This window comes from Melozone crissalis, unplaced genomic scaffold (assembly GCF_028551555.1).
Source record: "Melozone crissalis strain CALT ecotype California unplaced genomic scaffold, PUWL_Pcris_2 ptg000039l_1, whole genome shotgun sequence".
In the NCBI taxonomy this organism is placed as follows: Eukaryota; Metazoa; Chordata; class Aves; order Passeriformes; family Passerellidae; genus Melozone; species Melozone crissalis.
This window is the reverse complement of record NW_026535817.1, coordinates 8,540,618-8,566,590: the sequence shown is the minus strand read 5'-3', so window position 1 is coordinate 8,566,590 and position 25,973 is coordinate 8,540,618. Positions and strand designations below refer to the sequence as shown.

Genomic DNA, 25,973 nt, shown 5'->3' with positions numbered 1-25,973 from the left:
CCTTAGTCATCATTAGCCAAATTTAATCCTATCTATTTTATATAAATTTGTTTTCTGAGAAAGACGGAGGCTTCATTCTCTCTTCATTCTCTTCTCTCATAATAATAGTTTTGGATAAGAATATTATTATTATTTTTTCAAAGGAACACATATTCTCATACTTACTAAAAGGAAAGCCAAAAAAATAGTTTATACTTACTTGACTCAGGGAGACTGAGATTTATTGGTTTGTATTGAAAGCATGAGGACTAATTTCAAATTGCCTTTTGTTTTACTTGAATGATTTGAGAAGTGTAACTGTCAAGGAGGGGAATATATTGATGTGTGTTCATAATCATGGTCTCTTGGCTGTATAGGTTAATAATTTCATTGAAACCAGTGAATCTTCTCATGTTAGTGGGAAGATATTGTGCATTATGAATACATGCCTGAGTTTGTTTGCCCATATTGGTACCATTTAAAAAAATACAGATCCCGGTATTTCCTAGCTTCCTTTCACAAATATATGCAGAGCTGCAGCAATTATTTCACATTGATTGCTATAAAGTGATGCACAAAGATATACTTGATATTTGTGCCTCCTTTCAACAATGTAGTTGAAATTTTACAATCCAGACACATATACTTTAAAATAAATAAGGTGGGGATCCTGTGTACAGTTTTGAGGAGTTTCTGTACCAGGTGGGATCGAAGTCATCTTTGCACTATTGAATTATGTCTCCTGTAGTTAGAAGAGCACTGGCATTGTGCAGACCTGTGACAGACACTGGCACTTAGATTGCCTTCATTCCCACGGAATGCAGCTGGGAAGGGTGATAGATGACAAGGGCACAAAGCAGGAAAGTTCCACTGCTGGAACTACTGGCAAAACAAAGAGCTTTCTTATAATCATCATTGTTGGGTAAGCCCTCCCTTATTCATCTTCACTTCTGACTTTTTTATCTCCTCGGATCCCTCTTGTCCTATTTTTGTGATTTCCCCATTGCTGTTTCCTTGATAATCTAATGGTTCTGTGGAATTACACATTCCAACTTACTGGTTTCATACTTGGCCATCTTGGCTGACATAATGATATGTCAAGTAAAAGGAAAAATTAAAATGAAGCCCATTGGATTATGAAGAATACTATTTTTTCTATAGGTACAGCTATACAAAACATAGTGACTTCTGTTTTCTGATTGATCTGCTTAGCACTCTATTTCTTTTTGAATAAGCGCTGTATTACACTACACTCTACTTATTTTACTTTAAACTTTTAAACCTTGTTATTTGACACAATACTTCCTAATGGTAAGTCATTAAATTCTAACAGACCAATGTCCAGTTGTCTGAAGTAGAAGTACTGCTAACTTTATCAATTGTAAAATTTCAAACTTCTCCTTGCTTTATTGTGACTATTACTCTGTTTTGGAACCATGTCTCAGAATGGTGCCATTAGTTTCAGCAGAGCCTTCATTTAGCCCTTAAAAATCAAGTAAGTAACTTGTGCTGGGAGCTGTAGGAAGTGAACTTGCAATTTGAATTATAGGATCATAGGACACCACGTTGGAAAGGACCTCAAGGACCATCTGACCCAAACATTCTTGGCAAAAGAACAACCTAGATGGGATGGTTCAGCACTCTTACAAGTGTCCAATGTTAGGAAATCCACCATTTCCCTGTGGAAATTACTTCAATGATGTGTAGTCCATGTGCCAACTTTTTTTTTTTTTTTTTTTTTTTTTCTGTATATGTGGGCTTTTCTTCCTGAATTTCTCTCTGAATTTCCTATGATCCAGGAAAAGTGAAAAACTCCTTTCTCTAAGATTTCACTACAAGCCATATTCTGGAGTAACAAGAAGATAAACAATAAATTCAGGGCTATATTTAAAAATATTTAAAATATTTTGTACAAATAACATGCTGATGGAAAATACCCCATTTAGTTAGCTGTGGAGGTTGCCAGGAGACACTAAATAATACTGAAAACTAAAGTACCGAGTGTGTCAGGTAATACATAAAGATGAGTTTTCTGGAATACTCAATCAGAGTATTCAAAATCAGACTCAGGAGGTTTTCAGTATACCAAGCTGCCATATCCTGTCACATTCTGTACAGGATCATTCAGTCTCCTTTGCTGCCAGTCAGCACAAACAAAGCAGCTGAGACAGAGCATGTGTACAGGTACCCCAAGTAAACATAAAATGAATGGGCTTGTTTTGCAAGCATGATGGGACACAGGGTATGGCTGGAAGATAAAATGGGCAGTGTAATTTTCATATATTGTGTGAAAAGCATAGGGAAAGCAGGGAAGTGATACATAATATTTTCTGATCTCGGTGCTTGTAGAGTTAAGTCTGGAAGTCAGTGAACACTTCGATCTAGAGAAATACGGCTCTCTGTTATTCGCAGCATTACCAATTCCCACTTTAATGCTTTGGTTTGTAGCAGTAAAGCCAGGAGACAGAGACGTCATGTCATTAGATCTGTGCTGCCCTTGAGTGGATCAAATTCAGCTCAGTGGTAGAACAAATAATAACACTGAATTGTATAATTATTAGAGATTTACTCCTGCCTCAATAAGGGGGCAGTGTCTAAGTGAAAAGGAGTCAACGCAAGGCTAGATGCAATGCAACATAAAGCTGCACTCCACCCTCTCTTCACCTGCTGTGTTTTAAGGCATACACACAGACATTTCTGTTGAAAAGCATTCTCTGAATGTGGTGAGAAGCCTATTGCCTGGTCTCCAAATGAAGTGGGACTTGAGGGAAGAAATGTAAACAGGCAAAGTCTTATCTTTTGCAATACAAATTAACAACTGAATTTGTAGATCAGACTGTTATGTGGTCCAACTGCCCGAGTACCTCAGGGCAGACCAAAGGTTAAAGCCTGTTGTTATGGACACCTCTAAAACACTGACAGGTTGCCTGGGGCATTGATCCCCTCTCCAGGGAGCCTGCTCAGTGTTTGACCACCCTCTCCTAAAGAAATGCTTCCTAATGTCAAGTCTGAATAGCTGTAAACAGGATATCTTGAATTAAGAATATAGACTATAATTTTGGTAGTTTGTGACATTTCTAGAACAAAATGTATTAATCAGAAGAATTTTTAAAAGCAGAAATTATTACTATTCCTAGCAGTTAAGCAAATCCAGTGCAAGGTCTTAAAACCCTCTCTTGACCCATCCACATTTTTCAGGTAAACAAAGTTCTGTTCAAAATGCTTCTTTAGTTCTGCTCCAATCCTGCTGGTTTTCTTTCAGCAATGTTGGATGCTGCTTGTGAGGAGGCCAGAAAAATGTTTAGTTCAGGCCATTAAATAAGTTTCTTCCTTGTAGGGGACTTAGAAATATTTTATAATTTTTTTAACTTTCGTGTGCAAGTCACTTATTGTTGCTGACAAAATAGAATGAAATATGATGCCATTCAAAAGCAAAGTAGTTACAAAATCTCTGAAAATTCCTGTCAATGATCACATCCAGGTATCACCAGTTGGTGCAGGGGCAGCAGCTCCAACATCAAGGCTCTGTGTCCATCACAAAGGACATGTCCGAGGCTGGATCAAGTGGCAGCGGAACTTGATCTAGATAAGTGTGAAATGGCAGCACATGCCGGGCAAATTACCCCCAGGCAGCGGCAGGGTGTTTATGGAGGCTCTATTTTGGCTGGATGCTTGTGGGCTTACCAAGGACAGGCAGTGCTCGCCTGATAGACACTCTGCTGCTACTTAGTTCCTTCCAATCGATTTTTGAAACTAAATTGGAGCTGCTAAGTGAGCGTGTGCAGACTCATGGGTGTGGTGTTTTTGCAATAGGCTCATTAAGTGGGATTTGCCTTCTGGAGGCGACACAGGCTAAGGCAGGGGTACAAAATCAAGCGCAGCCGCGGTCACTGGGTGTTGGGATACTGTCACTTGTTCAAAATAGGCTCCAAGATCGAGGTAACAATTTATAAAGACATTGCTAAAGAGGTACATCTAGGTACTTCATTGAAAGCATGGGCGAAAGGGACATTAAATAAGAGTGTGATGTTAGTCCATGCTAAGATCTGTTTTTCTATTATAAAAGGTTCTTATATTTTATGTTTTTCTAATCATTCTTTTTGAGTTGAGACAAACTTTCTCATTTCATCTATTTGATCCATTTGGTGCTTTTAGTTTATTAATTTATTTAGCAGCTAATAGGGCACAATGTGATGTGAAGAACAATTAAAATGAGAGAACAGTGCTAAATCAAGCTGTTTGTGTCTAACTCTGTGTAACTTTTACAATAATTTCTACTGACACAAAATAAGTAGCAGGTTTTTGCTAAATGGACTAGTCTAGACTTGAATATACATCAGTGTAACAATTCCCAAATGGGTGCGAATTTGTGTTATTATAAATACTTTATAATACTGTAAATGGTTAAGCAAAGTGGCAGAGAATATCTGCTTATTGCACAGCCACCTGACACTAGAAGTGGATACAGTAGGCTGGAGGACAGTCTTTGAATTGAAAATTTTTGCAACGATAGAAAGAACTAAAAAGATTGAATGCGTGTCATAAAAGAGAAGTGAAAGGTAATGTACTCAGGAATAATCAGCTAAATAAAAATAGGATGTGGAAACAATTGGCTTCATAAACATGAAGGAAGAAGTCTGGATAATAGATCAGAGTTGATGACAGTTCCACAAACTCCTTAGTCACCATTAGAGCAGTGAGAATTCTGTCTGATATTTACCTTAACTGACCACAGCACACACAGAGAAGCAGAAAAGCATGGAGCATTCTGCAAAAATACAACTTTATTGTTTTGAAAGAGTGCATGTATACAGCAAAACATCTTCTTATATGGCTTCTTATATAGCCATTAATGTTTGTAAAGATCAGCTCATCTTAGCAACCAGTTCTAAAAGTGGAGTGCAGGCTCCCACAAACCTCATCAGATCACATCCAGGAGGAAGTGATTTTGTTACTGTGCAGAGGCTTCTACTGTATTCATTACAACCAACAATGTCAAAGCAGTGCACAGTAGCACGAGACAGCTATTGAGCATTTCTTTCTCCATAACATGTCTATGGATAAGACAGTATAACTAGTAATGTATTCCCTAAGGAAATTAAAAAAAAAAACCTTTTGGTATTGGAGGGTATTGTATTGGATCAAATTTGGTATTGTATTGGATCAAATAGATGAAATTTCAAAAGCTCCCTCCTAATTCTAGGATATTGTATCACTGAGAAATGTGATAGCTGCAATGGTTTCTTTTTGTATGTCTCGGGTCGGCTGTTGATGTTCTCTGCCCCGAGATGTGCAGGATGTCTCTGCTTCGGCCCGCGCAACAGAAGAATGGGTCTGGACTCTTCGCTTTTCGGTCTTGAGGTTGTTTATTAATTCTTATCTATAAAATTTTCTTTCTGTCCAGCTGAGGGCTGTTCAGCAAGGCAGCCACAAGCACTCTGACCGCCCCCGAGGCAGTATCGTCTTGTTATACTGCAAACTACGTATAACATATTTACTCTAAATTCCCAATACCTATCACCTATGTTAGACAGTGCACTTCTATTCTAAACCAATCCCAAAGTGCCAACATCACTGCAGAAAATGGAGAACAAGAAGAAGAAAGAAGAAGGACTAGACACACCCTGGTTCCTCCATCTTGTCCCCATAACCCATACCAAAAATCCTAAAATCTGCATTTTCACCCTGTGAATACTTTATTTATTATTACACCATTCAAACCTGTGTGACTTTCATGTCCTCATACAAAACTGGCAATTGGCTGCAAGGGTCGAAATCAAGCCACCAGGTGTTCTGGGCAGCATGCCAGGGTCTCCAAGCCCCCCAACGGGGTTCTTGGCAACTCTGGACATCCAAAGGGATGTGCTGAGTTCCCACAACATTAGTCTGGACTTCTTTCATTTCCTTCTCTTCATGCATCCTTCTCAGTTTTCAGTGTGACCATGTGACCTGCATAATGTCATTGTCATGTACACAATATTAAAAAAAGGAGAATATGCACACATTCAAGAAAAGGAGAATAACATCTTGTATCACTAAAGTGTGTCAGTATCTGGCACTCAGAAACCGGCAGAGGAACAGCATGCTGTGTGTAGCAGGGACCTGAGTGTCACTTCTCAGCTCTTGCTGCCCACATCGCTGCGTCTGGCAATTCTAGGAAGAATTGGTCAGTGTCAGGAGAGGAAACATCAGCATTAATTATAACTGTGGGATAATTGTAATGTTGCTTTATTCTTTCGTTGTTTCCTTTTGTGAGACAGTAGGGACTGACATTTATTGCAGGCCTTTATTTCCATCTTTATTGTTCACTGCATTCTGAATAGTTCTCAGAAAGTCAGCATGAAATATGGATTAGATACATTCCCAGACAGATAGTACAGAGGAGCGAGGGGACAGGAGGAAGCAGGAAAGACACCAAAAATCAGATGAAAAGAGCTTCAAAGATTCTCTTTCCTCTTAGCGGAAGTTTCTAAAGGATCAGAAGATGAAGCAAAACATGAAGGTTAACCTACGCTGGATACTGGAATTGGATACAAAGGACGTACTTTAGAAAAACCGACCGGGTGCTTAAGCGGTCACAGCCGTGACACGGCCTGAGCCGGGTGTCGCCTCAGGGGTGGTTCCGTGCACCGCAGCGCCCGAGTGAACGTGAAGCTGACATCTACACCAGAACATCGCCGGCATCCCTCGGGAACGGGCGGTGCGCCGACACCGGCATTTCCCTGCGGGAATTGCTCGGCACGGAAGTGACGCGCGGCCGGGAAGTGACGGCGGCGGCGGCGGGAGCGCGGCCGCGCGGGGCCGGTGCGGGCCATGAACAGCCGCCTGCAGGAGATCCGCGAGCGGCAGAAGCTCCGCCGCCAGCTCCTGGCGCAGCAGGTACGGCCGGGGGCGGCCGAGGCACCGGGGCGCTGCGGGGCGGGGGACCGGGCCGGCCGCGGAGTGACTTTGTGTTTGCCGCCGTGCAGCTGGGGGCCGAGAACGCCGACAGCATCGGCGCCGTGCTCAACAGCAAGGATGAGCAGCGGGAGATCGCGGAAACCAGGGAGACCTGCAGGTCGGTATGGGAGGGCGGTGGCTGTGCAAAACTGGGGGCTGCATAGGAGAGCAGGCCCGGCGAGCGCCGTGGGATTGCCCTCGGTAGAAGGAAACTCAGTAATTAGTCACATCAGAGGCGCGACTAAGGCGAGTAGGGTCTAGTTATTCCCTTCTAAGAGCAGGTTGGAAATGCAGGCTGACTTGTTTCTGGTGTGAAAAAGCTACTGTGTAAGAAAACAGATCTGAGTTTAGAATGGGCCTTCTGCTTGGGTCCCAGAGCCTTCATGCTTCTGCTAAGCACAGTTCAGGGCAGTTCAGTTTGAAAATTCTCATGAAACTACAGATACGTCTAGGACAGAGCATCTACTGTTTATCATCTACTACTTATCAAGTCAAATAAAATCTACTGCTTATCTTCTCTAGGTTGTGTCTTCCTCCTTGATTTTTTCCCCTGCTTTTACAACATCTGTCTGGTTAGTTGTGGCCTGTTTTGGTCCTTTGCACTGCACCAGATGTAAACCCAGTCCATTTTCTTTCTTCCCAATTTTTTTCCCCCTTCAATTTAAATTCCTTTGATGATATCTCCATTCCAGAATGTTCGTAAGTCCTTCTTTTCTGTTTCAGCCTTCAATGGTGAAATGAAATTGAAGGGGAATTTTGGCAAACTTTGGTCCTGCACTTGTTGGCATACAGGCCTTTTCATGGCTTTTGACTTTGGCAAGGATTTTTAAGTACCCATGCCATGTCCCTGATACCCTCCCCCTCAAGTTGTGTCTTCCTCCTTGATTTTTTTCCCCTGCTTTTGCAACATCTGTCTGAACAGGCGTAATTTTGTAAACAAACTGCTTTGGGGTAAAACAAGGTGTACCTTTTAGAACAGAAAAATCCAGAGAACTGGAAGGGAATGAGCTTAATTCTGTAGATATGCTGCATTGGTTAAAATAAGCTGTACTTTTGAGAGCAGAAAAATGAGAAAGGCAAGAAAATTTCTCTTTTCAAGAGTTCTATTCTTAATAAGTTGTGCAGAACTGAAATACACTGAGAGAGGAATAGCTTTTCATGTATGATGTTTTGAAATAGTTTCAAATTTGTAACATGCAGACAAGGGATATTATCAAAGATTCCTGAACGTTTTTCTTTGGAGACAGAAACTTTCTTATGAGGAATTTTGGCTCTTCATAGGGCTGCTTATGATACTTCTGCACCAAATGCAAAACGTAAATATCCAGATGAGGGAGAAGCTGATGAGGAAGAGATTGAAGAATATAAGGTAAGAAAAGAGGAAAAAGTTACTTTTCTTTGGTGTTGTGTCCCCGAGATAGTTAGAAAATTTGTGTGTACATTAAAATAAATGTGATGTGTATATATCCTTTAATATGTATGTTCTACAGTGGCATCTCCCTTGATGCCTTCCACTGCAGAAGTGTAAGAGAGAGGACATAGATGCAGGTGTGCAATGAGCTGTGCACTCACCCAACCCCAGTGTGTGGAGGCTTAATTAATGCTGCTGCTAGGAGGAGGCAGGCCTAGGAGTCAGTGCCCAGGGAACAGCACTGAGCCATGGCTGGCTGTGGGAGGAAGCAGTGAAATGTGTGTGTGCTTGGGGAAACACAGAAAGAAGCTTGACCAGAATTTCATTGTGTCAAAAGAAAAGTTGTGCAGTTAGCAGCAAGCACAGGCCATGGGATGAGACAAGGGAGGCTGAGAGTGTCTCCTGGCCCATGTGTTCAGTGCCAAGGAATGCAGTTCTGGATGAGTGGAAGAAACAAGGGATCCTAAGGGAATTGGAAGTAAGAGGCTTGGTTCAGGATGTTCTTTTAAGTGTCCAAGATGCCCAGGAAGAGTTAGGTTAAAAAAAACAAACCAAAATGCCTCCATGGTCATTGAAGTGTCAAACTCTCATGCCCTTCACTTTTCAAATGCTCATCCCAAAGCTATGTGACAGCTTTCTCCTCATGTGATGTTTTGGCCAATATAAGAGGTATAAAGAGCTTAAACAAAGGCATGGTTACGATACAGCTGTCTTTATGATTTGGTTTGGGATCTGGTTGCAGTGTGTGTCCTCCTCCCTTTTTTCCATGTCCTAATAGCCTTGTTTCTGTGGTTAAATCCAATCACTGTCAGTGTATATGAAATAGTTCAGTGTCTGCTACTCTCTTGGATGAAATAGTAATTTTTTTAATACAAAGCCTTCGTCATGTTACACTTGTGTACAGTTTTGTAAATCTTCCTGTAATAATGTCTATCTTTTATCTTACTAAACTAAAAAGTTAATGTATGACAGGATGGTTTTTGGTGGTTTACTTTGAAAATCTCTCTATCAAGGGACAGACACGATTTTTAACATGATGTTAGTCTGTATATCCTGTTTAATAAAGAAATTGTCACCATGAAGTAGACTGCTGTTTGTGAACCAGTGTTTTAATTCTTGCATTAGTGATCAGTTAATGTAAATTAATTTTACTTCTTCATCAAGTACATGGTAAAGAACTAAATTTTTACTACCTATAAAGTATATGTGGGTAAGTTACTTGGGTTGGCAAAGTACATGAACCTTATCATTAAGATTTTCTTAATCATTGTGGAGAAGACTTACCCTGAGGTGAGCTGTAACCACTTGCAAGTGGCCAGACTTTTTCTATGTTGTTGAAATGGAAGAATATTGTAATAACAGTAGCTCAGACAAAATTCAGTTGAGCAGGTGAACAGACTTAAGAAACTTGAAACCCCAGGGTAGAACATCTATTGTAGAGTCATCAGCTGTTTCCTGCAGGCATGGCTAATTCTCTATTGGCAAGGAGATAAGAACAGTAAAATTCCATCTGCATTTTCCTGAGCTCTCTGAGCCTGCTTAAATTTAGTCTTCTAATATGAAGTCATACAAAAATCTGCATCCTTAAGGTGTCAAGCCCTATTGTATTGTGTTTAATGCAACTTAGACAAAAGCAATAGTAGACTTAACTAGAACTGTTGTGGACAAGTTTTGCAAGTTTGCCAGTTTTGTTTGGAAAATCAGAGGTATTTCTGATGTGAAGGGACTTGTGTCTTATACCCCTGACTTGCAGTGTTGGGTTCTATGTGATGGGATCAGGAAAGTCTTCTGAAGTTATTTCAGCTTTTTGTGCCCTGGCTTCACATTTGGTGGAAGTGAATGTACCCTCAAACCTGTGTGAGAGCAGTTTCTAATATAAAAGGTGAAGTATTTTACTTTTCTCAGCCACGTAGGAAGATCTGATTAAAAAAAAAAAAAAAAAAAAAGCAATGTGTTTTCATTTTGGTGGGTTTTTAATTTCTGTGTGTCTGTTTTTGGCTTTTTTGTAGCCTAAGTGTGAATTTATAGTGGTGATTCTTCATAAGGCTCAGGCTGATGTGAGAACAAAGGGCAGCACTGACTCCAGTCTGGCAGCCTGACTCTGGTCTTGGAGCCTGGCTCTGCCTTGCCAGCCTTGGGAGGTGGGTGATAGGGAAGGGATGCACTATTGGAAAAAGGAGTAATGGATATTTTTAAGTCAGGAAGTTCAGTTGTGGTTTTGGAGAGGTCCTAAAATGCTCCTTTCTTGTGGAATTGTAACAGTTGTCCCAGGGTTAGTTGAGCTCCCTGATGTGTATTTGGAAGTGAGAAGCAATGGGGTTCGAGTCTGCTGCCACTGTGAGGCCCCTGTGGGAGCTGTGAGTGCTGCTCCACCTGCTGCCTTCCCCAGGTGATTTGGCTCCATTGTTTGAGCCTGTCTGAGTGTCTGCTGTGTGGAGTACAGAAGTGCTTGTGGTTCTATTTTGCTGTCAGCCAACCTAATTTGAGACTGCCCCGTTCTGCTTTGTTGGTGCAAGCAGAGGCCTGCAGGCTTGGGATGCTTCCATGCCATTGTTGTGGAGGCTGAAGAAAGCTTACTTGGTTGAATCATGGATTCCATGTATCTCCACTCATTTGAAGCAAGCTATGTTTGAATATTGTGGGGCGTTCCTGTTTCCCTAACTCAGCAGCTCTATAGCAGATGCTTTGGAAAACACAGATAATTAATGTACAAGAACCTAGTATCTTGTGTTACTGCTGGTGTCATTCTGTCTCTGCTGTGACTGTTTCCTTTCCCTCTGAAAGTTGGTGGTGTGGGCTTTTGTTTATGGCCACAAGACTCTTTTTAAACTGCTTACAAAGGCATAAAAGAGAACTGGGATCACTCGGGTATCTAACTGGTACTTATCATCAAAAGGACAAGATTTAGAGAAAGATGAAAGAGGGAAACAGGTGTAACTTATGATGGCATAAGCAGTTTTTAGTAAAATGCAAGCTTTCAGCTTTTTTTTTTTGACCTGAATAACACTTGCTGCTGCTTGTCTGTGCATTTCTTTTCTTGCAAACACTCTTGCTGTTTCTGATTGTAATATTTTTTTTTATCTGGTTAGACAAGCAAAAAGACTGTGTATCTCTAAGTTCACCACCTGAATGGGGAAGGGGAAGCTGTGACCTGTTTATCCCATCAGACATTTCAGAAGTCAGTCCAAAACTCCACCTTGGAAATAATAGAAGTTTACTTGAAGATTTCAACACTTAGAGGGATCAAAATTGGGAGGAACAGCACTTAATTTTTTATTCTGCATTGAGACAGCTTATGTAGTAGCATAGAGTAAATACAGCTGTGATAATATGGCAAATGATATCAATTTAGTAGTTCTTCAGTTGTACTTCTGTGTTCTATAAATCTGTATACTGGGTTGGTCCAGGGTCAGTGGGAAGGCAGTGATGTGAACTGAGTCTCTCTTGAGTTTCTGTTCTGTCTGTGTTGAATGTTCAGAGTGTGTCAGTGTAACAGATCTCTTGAGTCCCAGAAACAGCTGAATGAACAGTTAGGGGCTCTCTAGGTCGTTTTAATGTAAATGCTGGGGCTGTAGAAGAGAAAGTTATATTTAAGGGCAATCCAGATGCAATACTGACCTGTACCATGAGCTGTTTCTTCAAAGTGTGGACTTTGCTAAGGCTGGGAAATAAGAGATGACTGTCCAGATATAAATGCTCAGAAGTTCTGCTGCAGAATAATATCGACAAAATCTATACTTTCAGTCCAAAGAATAAAAGTTTTGTGGGACAAAAATGTAAAGCACTGTCAGGGGCTGCAAGTGAAGGGGTTTTTACTTTTTTCTTCTTTCAGAGGCCTTTCCCAATAACACTCTCCTTGTTGGTGAGAGACGTGCAGACCTTTTGGGGAATAGGTATTTTTTTTCCCCGCTTGAACGGTGGAGCTGGATCTGCTGTTTGTACAGTCTGCTTCTCCTTATGATCTGCTTCTTAAGCAAAGGACAGAAACAGCTTGATCTTGTGTGCACACTTGTAATGCCTGCTTTATTTCCAAGGATGAAGTAGAGCTGCAGCAAGATGAAGAAAACCTGCCTTATGAAGAAGAGATTTACAAAGATTCCAGTACCTTTCTTAAGGTGAGGTGCTTTTGCAATTGGAAGTGTAGTCAAAGCTGGCCTAGTTGTCTTAAACTGTTTCTGCAACTGATGGGATCTGAAATACAGCTTTAACGGCTGAAGTAGTGGCTTGGAGCTCACAGGTAAGAAGTTGCCTGTGACAGTTCTGACTATAACTGGTGTTTGCATTATTCTGAGGCACCTCACACTGGGCTGCAGGAATGGTGGGCCTGGGTTGGAGCTAAAAGGATGGTCTTGACCAGGGGAAATATAAGGGCATGTTGAAAACACAATCTGCTCCTTTCTCATTTATCAGACTAACATGTACAATGTGTCTATGTATGTCCACTTGTCTCCTGTTGTTCTCACTGAACTTCTTCCTGTTCTCCAGGGCACTCAGAGCTTAAATCCACACAATGATTACTGCCAGCACTTTGTGGATACAGGGCACAGACCCCAGAACTTCATCAGAGACGTTGGTATGTTGCAGCCAGGAACTGTTTGAGGATGACTCATTTGATTCAATAGCACTTCTTTTTCCTCCCCTTTTGTAATTTCTTACAGTTTCTGAGAAGTGTAGGTACACAAACTCTTCCTAGTTTTTTGTCTCAGTGTGCATACTACCAGTATAGGCATCTACATGAATGGTTTTATTTGCAGTTACTTAGGAGGTCATTATTGCCAAGGCTGTTCTTACCCTTAGTTTTACTTGAGAGTATTGCACCAGGAAGACTTTTTTTCCAACCTAAGCTATTTTGATTCCAGAAAGTAGATGAGTTTAATGAGGAGATCTTGAAAGCTCCGGAAGTTTACAGTTCAGCTGTGTACTGGGCTGTATTGCCTCTTAAGCATGTAAAGTATGGGAAATAATGACATTTAAGTCAGGAAGCAATATGGATAATGTTTCTCAGCTAAGTTAGGTAACTGCTGACAGCTCGTTAGCATGCCCAGGTGTAGAGGACGTTGCATGTATCCAGACATAACTTACTACTCAAATGATGCTGCACTGGGCCTGAACTTAAACTTGCTAAAACTAAGGCACGGTTTGGTCCTGTTTCCCAGAATAGGTGCCTGGCATTTGGCTTTTAAAAGGAGCGGGACATCTCCCTCTGCAGTTTTATGCAACAGTTCTCTATATTTTTTCTAGTGTAAGATTGCCAAGGCAAGGGGGTTGTGTTTTTAAATGGCAGCCCAAAGAGGTTTGATTTGCCTCCAGAGGCTTTTAGTTTATTCTTCTCTGTTTTGTGAATGGTTCTGTGAAACACATCTGGGCTGTTTTAACTCAATTGGATCTTTATGCCAAAAGCCCTAGGCCTTCACAGTTATGTACTTGAGGCAGTTCTGCACTCTTCTTGGAAATGGAGAAACAGCAGCCCCTGTTGTATGCCATGACTGCTGTGTAATGGATGGGGAAGGAACAGGACAAACAGGCAGTGTTGGTGTGGAGATGAACAGGGAAGGGACAGGACAAACAGGCAGAGTTGGCGTGGAGATGAACAGGGAAGGGACAGGACAAACAGGCAGAGTTGGTGTGGAGATGCAAAAAAAAAAGATGAAAAGAACAAAGAACTTTTGGGTGTTTGATGCACAACTGGAAAGAGATAATAAAGGTTAGGTACTCAGAACTTCATTTTTATCATTGCATTCCTAGGATTAGGACTTAAGAAGTTTGAATTGAAATAAGGAGAGAGATGAAGGGTTCGTGGGTTTGGGTGAAGTTTTTCCCCCCCAATTTATTAGTTGTTGTTTCCCCAATCATTCCAAGTTGTACTTTGAAATGAACATGAAGCCGAAGCCTTTTAAATCACTCCTACTTAAGTTGAAGTGATACTGCTTGGGAAGCAGGAATGGTGCCCTGTTGGTCTATGCTGAACCTGCTGCTGGCAGTATCTAAGCGAGAATGAAATATACTTCAAAGAACATTTTCCTTTTTACAACGTTTTCTGCAAAAGATCTAATGAGGGCTCTCTCCTTTGCATTCTGTGCACATGAAAGGTTGGAAAATTGACATCATAAAACTAAATGTCAGAGCATGCGTTCAGATCTTCATGACTGCCAACACAGCACCAAATCTCAGTGTGAGGGTTGCCTCAGGGAACCTGCCACACCCCAGGTGCCACTTTGGAAACAGTCCAAAGATTACACAAAGATTACAGAGACTATGCTGTGAATTAATATTAATTAGATCTTAATAGAAATTTTAGAGATGGGGAAAAACCAAAATAGTTTCTTTCATCATCCTGGCACTTTCAGTTTAAATGAAAGGTTGTTTCCTTCTGGTAACAGTTGTTGTGAATTCCTGATCAACTGTAGTGTTCTAGAGAAGATCAGAGCATAGACACTGCATCAGTAACAGCCCTGCTTGGCTGGGTGAGGGCAGGAGGCTTTTGTCAAGTACCGAACAAAAACTGCTTTAAAGGGTTTGCTTTGTTCTAACAAAAATTAAACTTAGGCTAAGTATTAACATTTGGACCTATTTAGAATACTGGACAATGCTTAATTGATAGAGATTTACTCTGTTAAGTAGTTGTTAACTTCATGTTTTCTTCTTCTTAGGCTTAGCAGATAGGTTTGAAGAATATCCAAAACTTAGAGAGCTCATCAGATTGAAGGATGAGCTGATATGTAAATCTAACACTCCTCCCATGTAAGTGTTCTTGTGGAAAATGCCTTTCTTCTCCAGACCTGTTTGAAGTTAGCTGTCTGCTTTGCAAATCTCTATCTTCAGCACCTGCTTAGAATTTACATTTTCTCTTTCTGTTTGTGTATACAAATGAATCAATTGAAGCATAGAACAATAAGTTCACTCTGGTGTTGTTAGTTTGATCTAGATGTTTAATACTGTGTATAAACCAGATTTTCTTTCCAGTGTGTGATTATTTATAGTCTCTAAAGCTTTGATTTTTTTAAGGCCAAATTGTCAACTGATTTGGCTGAAGGCTTTAATTTGGGAACTAAGAATATCATGTGGTGGTGAATCTCACGTTATCATGTGGTTTACGATAACAAGAGCTTAAAAAAAATTGCCTCTTAATATAACCTTAGCTTTTCTTGTAGCAGCTGGTTTCTGTATAGTGTTCAGCTATTATCTCAGTGTCCATCAATCACCTGTTATTTCAGAATTGAAGGCAGAAATGTTTAGGCTAACTAAAAGTCCTTGTTTTTGCTGAATGCCAGACACAGCCTCAGTGTGCAGCCTGTTGCTGCAGGGATTCAGACCTCTCTGAACTTCTGAACTTAACCTTATGCTTGGCACGTGCAGTAGTCTTGATCTGTACCACAAATCCTCCTTATTTAATGATAGTCACATAAAACCCTATGAAATAGTTGTCTAAACAACTGAGGGCAAACTGCAAACTCAACCTGCTCTTTTAGGCTAGGCATGTGTTTTGGTCATAAAGTACAAAAGTAGGAAAACCAGTAATCAAATGCTGCCTTCTGACAACACCAAGTACACATGGAATCTTTTTTTGGGAAGGGGAAAGGTGGTGGTCTGTTACTAGCTTTACTAAAGTTAAAGGAATTTAGGGGAGAGCAGTGTCATTTTTTGGTAGTGATGGAGCAGTGAGTGGTGTGCAGGTGTGAAGGAGAGTCATAAGAGTGTGTGTGAGCATGTATTTAATGGAATCAATGGGGGGAGAATTCCACTTGGTACAGGAATAGGGAAATACATGGAATACATGTATAACTATATAAAAAGTAACAATGTTTCCAGTATTTAGAGTCTTTGGAATAATTCTAAAAATATGACACTTTCCCAGTTAGCCAGGCAGTGAGTGTTTGCTTCTGAAATGTTTCCTGCTATTGTAGTCCATGGATGTACAGAGAGTGCAGTGAGTCTGCACTAGGTATTGTTGTACAGTCTGTGTGGACATCTGTTTCCTGCTTGCTAAGTTGGAAGCCTAAAAACTGTTTATTAAGACTACTTAAAAACCACAATGCAGTAGCATCCAGCCTTGATTCAAGTGAGGATGTGTAATGGATCTAGCATTTGAGATGTACAACCCACCCAGGAGACCCTGCTCTTAACTGGCTGCACAGAAGTGTGTGGAGTGTAGTTCACTGTTGAACCTTGTCTGATGCAGTCTGGCATCATCTGTTTAAACAGGTATTTGCAAGCAGACTTGGAAGCCTTTGATATTAGGGAACTGAAGTCCAAATTTGATGTGATTCTCCTGGAGCCGCCATTGGAAGAATATTACCGAGAGACTGGCATTACTGCCAACGAAAAATGCTGGACCTGGGATGATGTAAGTACCTGTTTTGCTGTGAAGAGCATTTCATACATCTGTTTAAGCAAATAGTTTCAGGGTTTAATTTAGCAAATACAACTTTTTGTTCTCTCTGAGCCTGGCTGAAAACTTGAACCTAGTAATAGTGGGTTTTCTGTCTGCCCTTACCTCCACTGAGCTTTCTCTTTGATTTTTGGCTGTTGAAATACTGACTGTCCTGAATTGAAAAGATTCCCTTGTTTCTTGAAATTCTTGAGATTATTAAGGCATGTTTTTTAATATGCTGCTCTTCTAGTAAAAAGTGCAGGTTAGTTTGCTTTACTGACATTCCTCCATTCTCCAAGTATTGATTGGGTAGGAAATTTTGATGGTCAAACCAGTAATAATCCCTAGAAACGTAACAAAATAGATAAACCTCATTTGTGGAAGTCTTTCTCTTGTATTTATTCAAAAATGGTGCCTACCAGTGCTGCCCAGGGAAAAAACATTCCATCCTAACAAAAAAATTAGAGTGTGGGAGGCAGGACTCATCTTCCCAGTGTGGACTTACATCCTCCTAGAATGGCTCCTACCGCATTATTTTTCCTCGGAATGGCATTGAATGAAGCTTGATTTGATGTGTTAGCAAGTTAGAGATGAATCCTTTCAATTTGTGATGACTAACAGATGCTTTGCATCCCAAGTTATTTCATCTTGAATGTTACTCATTTGCCATTGTTGAACCACTGTTCTCATAAATTCTGGCTGCTTTTCCTGAAAGTGAAAATGGAGAGAATGTCTTTCCTATTTAGTGATAGGAATTAAGCTGAGATTTTTAGAATGTGAGTACTTCACAACCTTCATGTGAGTACTTACAGAGAGGAAAAGAAACAGAGTACTGTTGCTTCTGTATTAAATATTTTTGCTGCCAGTGGAATGATAAAGCAGAGATTTGAGGAGGAGACCATGTGGATTGTGTTGGCCTTTTAAGTCTAGAATTTCTGATACAGGTAGAATTTCTGTTTGTGATGGTTTCAGCCTAGCCCCAGGCAGCCACTCGCTCGCTCCCCCACCAGTGGGATCAGGGAGAGAATTGGAAGGGTAAAAGCTGGAAAACTCAAACCTTGAGACAGTTTTAGCACACAAGTAAAGCAAAACAAGGAATTAGTTCCCTGCTTCCCTTGGGCAGCCCCCAGCTGTGCTTCCTGATGGTTTCTGTGACAATGCCTCAAGACTTAGTATTCTTCCTGATGGAACTGGTGATTTGTATTTAATTGAGAAATGTTTTTATTGCGCTTATTATTATTAGATCATGAAATTGGAAATTGAAGAAATTGCAGCCCCAAGGTCATTCGTGTTTCTGTGGTGCGGCTCGGGCGAGGGTCTGGATCTTGGCCGAGTGGTAAGATGTTGTTTTAATTCAATTTATCAGGGACAGGCTTAAGAGTTTATTTTTATCTTTGACTTTTCCCTGTATAGAATTCTCAGCCCTAACTACTGAGGGATGTTTTGTTACTGTGTTAGAGGATATGTGATGTTAAATGGCATTAACTGTTTAGATACTGTAAATGTCCAGCTGAGTCGCTGACTGTGTGAGGAAGCATAATTCCTTGGGGTTGTGGTTTGGATGTATGTGTGGTAACAGAGGAGTAGGTTGCCAAGTTACAATTTTTTAATGGAACTCTCAGTAGTTTTCTGCCAGAAATGGCATGAAATGCATGCCAGGAGAAAGTCCTACTGTTTCAAAAATTGGGATACAATTGTCATCTTTCTGCATGGGAAATGCTGCTCGTGTTGGGGATGCTGCACTAAGAATTCCCAATTGGCTCCTGCAGTGCTGAAACCTTCTTTATTTAGTTCAAGCAGTGCTTTGCATGAAAACACTTCACAGACAACTGTTTAAGGGTAGCTGTGATTACTGATCTCTTTGCTTTTGCTGTTTTCAGTCTGAAGTTGGCCAGATAGACTGGGCTTGGTCCTAGACAGGTTTGTAGTAGCTGTCCTTGAATAAGAGAAGTCAAGAGCCTAAGTGAGTGTTCAATTCAGGTCACTTGATGTTTTTATGTAGTGTGAACTGGTTTATTTGTTTCTAACATTTAGTGTCTGCGCAAATGGGGTTACAGAAGATGTGAGGACATTTGCTGGATTAAAACAAATAAGAACAACCCTGGCAAGACCAAGACTCTAGACCCCAAGGCTGTCTTCCAAAGAACCAAGGTAAAGGATTGGCTCCATTCCTCCTCTGTTTCCATTCTGTCTCTGTGCCGATGACACAGCCAGTGTTGGTGACAGGCTTGTGAGAAAGCCAACAGGAGGACTTGCAAGTTCTGTTCTGCAAAGTACATTTTATGGAACTAAACTTAGCAATAGAATCTGACTAAAGTCAATGTCAAAAGTCTTTTAAATCTGTAGATTTTAACTGAATCTATTAATAAAAAACAGCTATAGAAGATTGGCTACTGGTTCTAAATGCACACAAAGCGTGCGCCCGAGTTTGGACCAGAGAGAAGCCTGGGGGAACCAGAGCATGTCCTGCCTTCCTGGAGATGACTGTATAGCACAAGTGACAGAATGGATCAGCTTGGTTTAAACCAAACTTTTGTTTTAAGATGTTTTGTGGAGGGTGTGTATTGAAGGAGGTACAGAGAAAAAAAAGTTCTGGTTTGTGACTCAAATGTCTGTTGATCAGAAACTTGGAGAAATGTTAATGAGACTCATAAATAGTTAATTTGGGTGTATGTGAGTGTAACTGGAAGTTTTACTGAGTACAGAGAGCTGATTGGCAATTTATTCATTTCAAGTTGTCAGTGAACCTCAGGGCTCCTTCCTTATTCATTAATCATTCATTAGCATTAAACATCCTCAAGTTTGTCTAAAATTGGCCATTGTTAGGAGTATAAACTTCCCTTTAGGATATCTGGAGTCTTTCTTTGACTTGCATTTACATTAATCTGAAGTTTGTTTGAAGGTGTGTTGTAGTAGTTATAAATATTTAAAAGTATAAATACTGTGTGTTTATTGCATATAGTACTGCAAATATGTGCAGTTTGCTCATGAGGGCAAGGTTAAACTAACACAGGAGGATTTGGGGGGACTTATGTCTTTGTTTAGCACAGAAAAATAGTTTCTGGTATGGGGGAATTCCTGTTTATGGAGCGAGAGTTGAGCTGAGGTCACTGTTTGTGATAAACACTGAAAACGGAGTGAGTTTGCTCTGACTAAACAAACACTGTTTCAAGCTGTGTTTGCCAGTGCTTAGAGCAGAATTGTGTTCTGTTGTGTTTGGCTGAGGCATCTCTCCAGGGATGCTCGGTGCTGTGCCACCTGTCAGAGAATCCCAGTAGTTGTGAGGGACATACCCTGTGGTATGGAAGTAAAAGGTTGGGGATAGTTCTCCTGAGGACTAGACTGAGGAGGCTTGGCTTGGTGGGTGATTTGCTTGGCAGTATTCTGCCTTTCCCTTAGGTAAATTCTAGGTCCAAAGCCGTGTTGCATGAGTGCAACACCACCTGCACAGATTTGACAGATGTGATATTGTGCCTTTCATGTTTACCCACTCACTCTGCAAACCCTTTCCAAAATTCAGGAATGGTTACATTCTCTTGTCTGCAGCTGTTTCCTGAGCCATCTGGTGGCGCTTAGTGAGTCAGAGCATTTGATCCTGGGGAACATCGCTCATCCAAGATTGATATTCCCAGAAACAGAGCTCTGAAATAAGTATGTAGGAGCCCCTTTTCATTCTGGAACAACTTTCATTCATGGGTGCCACATTTCTCTCACTCAGATGTCTTCAGTGTTGTAGAAGGAAGGAAAATGATGCATGTTACAGCTCAAGAGCATTTCTAATGCTGATGAGCTGCCTGAGAGTGTGATGGTGGTTGTGGGGTTTTATGCAGTAATATCTTCTAGAAAGGAACCTGAGGGGAATTCTGAGGGTCCCTTTACTGACAGAGGTACAGTATGAAAAAGTACATATTATTTCCACTGCCTGTTTCAAGTTATTATATGAATGAAGTTAGGATCAGAATGCTAAGACAGGTATTAATCAGAATTAATAACCATTCCTTGCTCTTGCCATCATGTTTTTCTCTTTTGCCTTGTGGAGACTTCTCAGCCTTTCCAGCCTAGAGTTCTCTAATTGAAAAAGTCCATGCAGCTGACTTCAGCCTTGATTTGAGTTTTACCACCTCTTAGTGGAGTTTATCAAGCTTCTGCTTAAAGTACTGCTCTGCTTTGTTCTCAGCTGGCTCCTTTTGTGGCTCCAGCTTTTCTGCTCTAGTTCTTGTTTCAGACTTTTCTCTCCTGTAAGAGTGGAATGTGCTCAGAACTGTCCTTGCTGTCCCTTGTGCTCACCTGGCACAGCAGTGGGTGTGGCAGGTGACAGCTCTGTGTGTCTGCAGGAGCACTGCCTCATGGGCATCAAGGGCACCGTGCGCCGCAGCACCGACGGAGACTTCATCCACGCCAACGTTGACATCGACCTCATCATCACCGAGGAGCCTGAAATCGGCAACATAGAGAAACCTGTGGAGATTTTCCACATCATTGAGCACTTCTGCCTCGGGCGGCGGCGGCTTCACCTCTTCGGGAGAGACAGCACAATTCGACCAGGTAACTGCTGCGTTGTGTTACCGAACAGTAAAATGCATTGCAGGGTCCTAAAGAGGTTTCCATATCTATGTCATAGATCAGACAGCAGATCTGAAGGACATAGTTTTTTGCTGTATGTGAAGATCTGTCAGTCACAGAACTGTTGTTTAGAAAGTTTATGAGAACTCTCATTTCTGTAATTTTTCCAGAAGAGATTCTTGCTTACCAATATTTTTGCCTGTGTGTTTAATGCATCAGTGAGCATAACAAAATCCAGTTGAGATTGCTTTTCTCCCATATGTTTATGCTTCTCAGAAAAGTGATTTCTTTTTCCAACTGATTTTCAACCCCTATGAGCTTAGTGCTCTTGCCTGTGTCTGAAGTGGCAGTATCTCACAGTGGGTGCTGCATCTGGCATGATGCAAAATGCAAGAAATACATGGATCAGGACACATTGTTCAGGTATTCCTTCAGTGCTGCTGCCAGGGGATTCTATATGTCAGTGTCTCACAGTCAGGTTACTCTGGTAGAACTTCACAGTCTTTTTTAAAAGCACTGCTGTGGTGTAAGGACAAGTAAGAAGAAGGGATAGGGGTTTGTGAAAGCACAGCGTGAATGTTGCCACAGCCATGAGTAATAAATTTAAAAAATAAAAGAAAAACAAGGCCTTAGAAATACCCAGATGAATCTTAACTTTGCAGCAACTCTAGAGGTGGCTCTTCATTCTGTTCAGTGAAGGCTGTTGTTGCTTCTGCTCACTGTGGTTTTGCTCCCGAGGTTGGCTGACGGTGGGACCCACCCTCACAAACAGCAACTTCAACGCAGAGACGTATTCCTCGTATTTCACGGCTCCCAATTCGCACCTGACCGGCTGCACCGAGGAGATCGAGAGGCTGCGGCCCAAGTCCCCGCCTCCCAAATCCAAGTCTGACCGGGGTGGGGGTGCGCCCAGGGGAGGAGGAAGAGGAGGGACTTCGGCAGGACGGGGAGAAAGGGGCAGGGAGAGGAACAGAACCAACTTCCGCGGTGAGCGGGGAGGCTTCAGAGGGGGCCGTGGAGGGACCCATCGAGGGGGCTTCCCCACCCGCTGAGGAGGTGACGGCTGCTTCCCCTGCCTACGCCTTGACTGGGAATCTTTCCTGTAGTCTTGTTTTTCCTACAGTGAAAAACTTCCTCCTTCCTCTGGGGACTCAAGCTAGATGACTTTTACAATTGTTTTTGGTGCACGCCGTTCCGGATAGTCGGCCTTGCAGTCTCAGCCCTTTACACCACGGGTAGGATGGAAATTACCCCCTTGCTTTCCACTTAGGAACCTTGCAAGCTGGAGACTTCTATTTCAGCTTCATTTTCTCCAAAACATGGATTCCTCCTCCATCGTTGGAGGTTTGGGTTTGGATTGACTTGCATTAATACGATGGAGTGGGCATAAAATGCAGTTCTGAATCGCATGGCCACAGCAGACTTGCTGTCCTATGGAAGAAAAAGAGCTGTGTCTGTATTGACACCTATTTTAACTTCTCTGAAACCAAGGAGTAAGTGAAATAAATAGAAATCTATTTTTTCTTATTTGGTTTAAACTTCCCAAATTATTCCTGGGAATAGGAAAAGGTTAATTTTTAATTTGTGGTGTATATGCACTCACCTGTCGTGTCAGTAGCGGGGACATTGGTAATTCTGTGCAGGTCTATGTTGTCCTTCCTGGAAAGCACCGAGTTGTGCACAGGTCTGGGCTGCTCCTTGAGTGGGGATTCTCCCCCAGTGTGTGTCTGTAACACCTTGTTGCTTGGGAGGGAAGAGCAGTGTCACTGCAGAGGGGTCCCAGAGACCTGGCTGGAGGGAGGGTTGCCCCGGGAGGTGGCGTGGGTGTGTGATTGCTGAAACAGGGACCGCTGAGGGAGCCAAGTGCTGCCTTGCCCTGCGGGTGTGGCCCACATTTGAGAATGGCTGTTGCCGATCCAGTGCAGTGTGGAAAGAAAGTGACCCCCTTCCCTAGGTACGGTGTCTGTTTTTAGCAAAACCACAACTCTGAGCTTTTCGTGCAGTTCTTGGTAGGCTCAACAAACCCAGCTTTTGATGTCTCAGTGTCTTAGGTGAGGGTTTTGGAAAACTGGCATTTAAGTCTGAATGTTTCTCCTGAAGCCCAGCTTTTAAATGACTGTCCTGTAAAGTAGTGGATTATTAAACATGTTTATCAAAGCTGATGTTTAAATATCTTTCTTAACATTTTGTGTGTTTCTTGTCCTCGAGGTTTTGGCATTGCTAAGTGGTTTCCTCTGTGCTGTTGTAGACAGGAACTATTCTTTTGATTTTAAAGATTTTGATGGGCTGGGGAACCCTCTGGCTTTGGTTATGTTTAGCAGGAGATTGCTGTAGTGCCAATGGGAACTGCCTGTTGTTTACAGCTTGTTTCTTCCTCTGCCATATGTGCATATCTGTACAGTGACTGGATTTGGGAAGGGGAGTTTTAAAGTTGATGTTAAAGTTGAGGGGAGTTATGAAGTTGATGGTCATTGGTGAAGTCTGCCAGGGCTATATGGAACGCACCTGAGAGAAGGTAAATGCCCTAGTAGGGACACTTTTTTGGGGTGATTTTTGCCCTAATTATGTTGTTATTTGAAAAGTAAAGAGATTTTACCTTAGGACCCCTGCTTTTGTGCCAGAGAAAAGTATTTTCTTGTTTTTCAATGAGTAGAAAACATTAATTTCCATTTCCCCCTTTTAATTACATGCCCAATACTGGTAGTTCAGTGAATGAGCTGCTTTTACCATACACTTAGGCTAAAGGCAAGAGGAGGGTCAAAAGCTATTGGATCTGAAGTGCCTCTGTATTAGTTTGTGGTGCTGCTCAAGACTTCACTGACTGAAGAAAGTCCTGACCGGGCAGGACAAGGATTGTTCTCTGTGTGGTGCCCAGATTTGGGGTTCCCTGTCAGCTGTGCTGAATCACACCCAGAGCCCCAAATTCCCTGCTCCATTGCCGCTGCAGTGACCTCCCAGTGCCCCATGGAGCTGGGCATTGCCATGCAGGGCTGCTGCCTTGGGCAGCAGCTGTGCCAGGAGCAGCAGAGCTTCCAAGGAAGCCCAGCAGCAGCACAGGGACAAGGACAGGGTTCTGTGGCACAGAACTGGCATTTATACCCCTCACCCCGGTGATGTCCCTGGGGGCACTGGACAGAGCTGCCTGGAACTGAGCTGGTGTCACCCCCTGCGCTCCAGGATGGAGAACATCCCGGTGGTGTTTAAAGCAGGAGAAGGCAGTGGCCAGATGTGCTCCCAGCCCGTGCTGGGGCAGCCCCTGTGCCCAGGGGGGACATCTCTCCCTGCAGGAGCTCAGCTCCTCTCAGAGCCTCAGCAGTGGCCTCTACAAATTCTTCTCCCTCAGGAACGGGATGCACATCCCTGTCTTCAGCACACCTCCAGTGGGACCCACCTGTGAGAGCTTTCCATCACTTGTGCACTTGCAGCTGGATCCTGAACACTCCAGACTCCATCCCGCTGATTTTCGGGTGTCTCTGAGGGCTCCTGCCTGGGATTCAGTATCTGTGGGGGAAGATTGCCTTGGCTTTAACGCTGCTGAGGGACGATGGCCTCAGGCTGGGGAGGAGGGAAGGGATGTGGGGTGGCTGGGACGTACCTGCAGCCGTGTGGGAGCTCTGAACCGGGCATTGCTGTGCCAGCCCCCGTGCAGACGGGCCGTGCCTCCGGTGCCAGGTGATGCCAGCTGCTCCTTGGGCTCCTCCCGGGCTCCGGGTGCTCCGTGTGGGCCGGAGCATTTCCACGGGCCTGCTCAGAGCAGCCCCTGGCCCGGGAGCCGCGGTGCAGGCACAGCTCCTGCTGCAGATCCCACAGACACGAGGGGCCGCTGCCTTCAGGAGCCTCTGGCTCCTCCTGCCCCGCGCTCCCGGCCAGCCGGGACACCCCGAGGGAACAGCAGGGAGCGCGGCTGGCAGCGAGCAGGAGGCACCGACGCCTCTGGGCCGGGGGAACAGCCCCGGCCTCGGCAGCCACCGTGGCTCTGAGCTGGCAGCACTCACCTGCAGGAAACGCCCCCTGCCGCTCTCCAGAGGAGCCCTCAGCACTCGTCTGGTTCGCTTCTTCCTGGGGAAACAAAGGGACATGGTGTGAGCACATTTACAGGTGCTGGGGAAATCCTGGAAAGGGCAGAACAATCAGGGTCATGGGGAAGAGCTCGGTGCTGCCAGGTTGAGTGCCAGCCGGTTCTGCCCTGCAGCCATTGCAGGGGCCGGTGTGCAAAGCAGCACTCACAGAAGGGAAGGAGCTGCGTTTGTAGGGGAGCTCTCTTACTGGCAGCGGTCATTGCCATCCCAGCAAGGCTTTGGAACAGCCCTGGGATCGGCCCAGGTGTTTGGAGCAGGGCGCTGGCAAGGCCAAAAGTCTGTGATCGATGGGCGGCCGGGCCGGTCGCTGCTCAGCGTTTGCCTCGGTGATCCTCGCAGCTCTGCAAATAAAGAGCAAAGAGTTTTCACTGTTTTTCCCCAGCGTTTCCCTGGGCTCCGGTCCCAGCCCAGGCACAGCGGGAGCGGGAGCAGCAACGCCTCGGTCCCAGCGGCCGTCCCAGAGCGGCGGCTCCCGGCCGGGGCTGCAGCCCCCGGGGCGCGGGCACGGAGAGGGGGCTGCGGGCGCTGCGGCTGCGGGGGAGCGCGGGGCTCGTGGGGGTACCGGGCCGGGGGAGGGGCTCGGTGTCCCCCCGGGGTTACCGGGCCGGGCAGCGGCGCTGAGCGAACGGCG

General features: G+C 43.3%; 1 protein-coding gene across 1 annotated transcript; it reads left to right on the top strand.

The window, feature by feature from the left end:
- The first annotated feature begins 6,191 nt into the window (after positions 1-6,191).
- Positions 6,192-22,319, top strand: METTL14 (methyltransferase 14, N6-adenosine-methyltransferase subunit). The gene is made up of 11 exons (XM_054283865.1): positions 6,192-6,858; positions 6,948-7,036; positions 8,200-8,287; positions 12,364-12,444; positions 12,815-12,902; positions 14,980-15,070; positions 16,532-16,673; positions 17,944-18,036; positions 18,735-18,851; positions 21,035-21,245; positions 22,002-22,319. Exons 1-11 carry the CDS (start codon positions 6,793-6,795, stop codon positions 22,313-22,315), a joined length of 1,380 nt encoding a protein of 459 aa, XP_054139840.1. The 5' UTR covers positions 6,192-6,792; the 3' UTR covers positions 22,316-22,319.
- Positions 22,320-25,973: the final 3,654 nt, after the last annotated feature.

Bases quoted from the DNA above. Each gene is read 5' to 3' on its own strand.
- METTL14 (XM_054283865.1), top strand. From the start codon at position 6,793: ATGAACAGCCGCCTGCAGGAGATCCGCGAGCGGCAGAAGCTCCGCCGC. The intron at 7,037-8,199 runs GTCGGTATGGGA...GGCTCTTCATAG, and splicing joins GAAACCAGGGAGACCTGCAG to GGCTGCTTATGATACTTCTG. The intron at 18,852-21,034 runs GTAAAGGATTGG...GTGTGTCTGCAG, and splicing joins CTGTCTTCCAAAGAACCAAG to GAGCACTGCCTCATGGGCAT.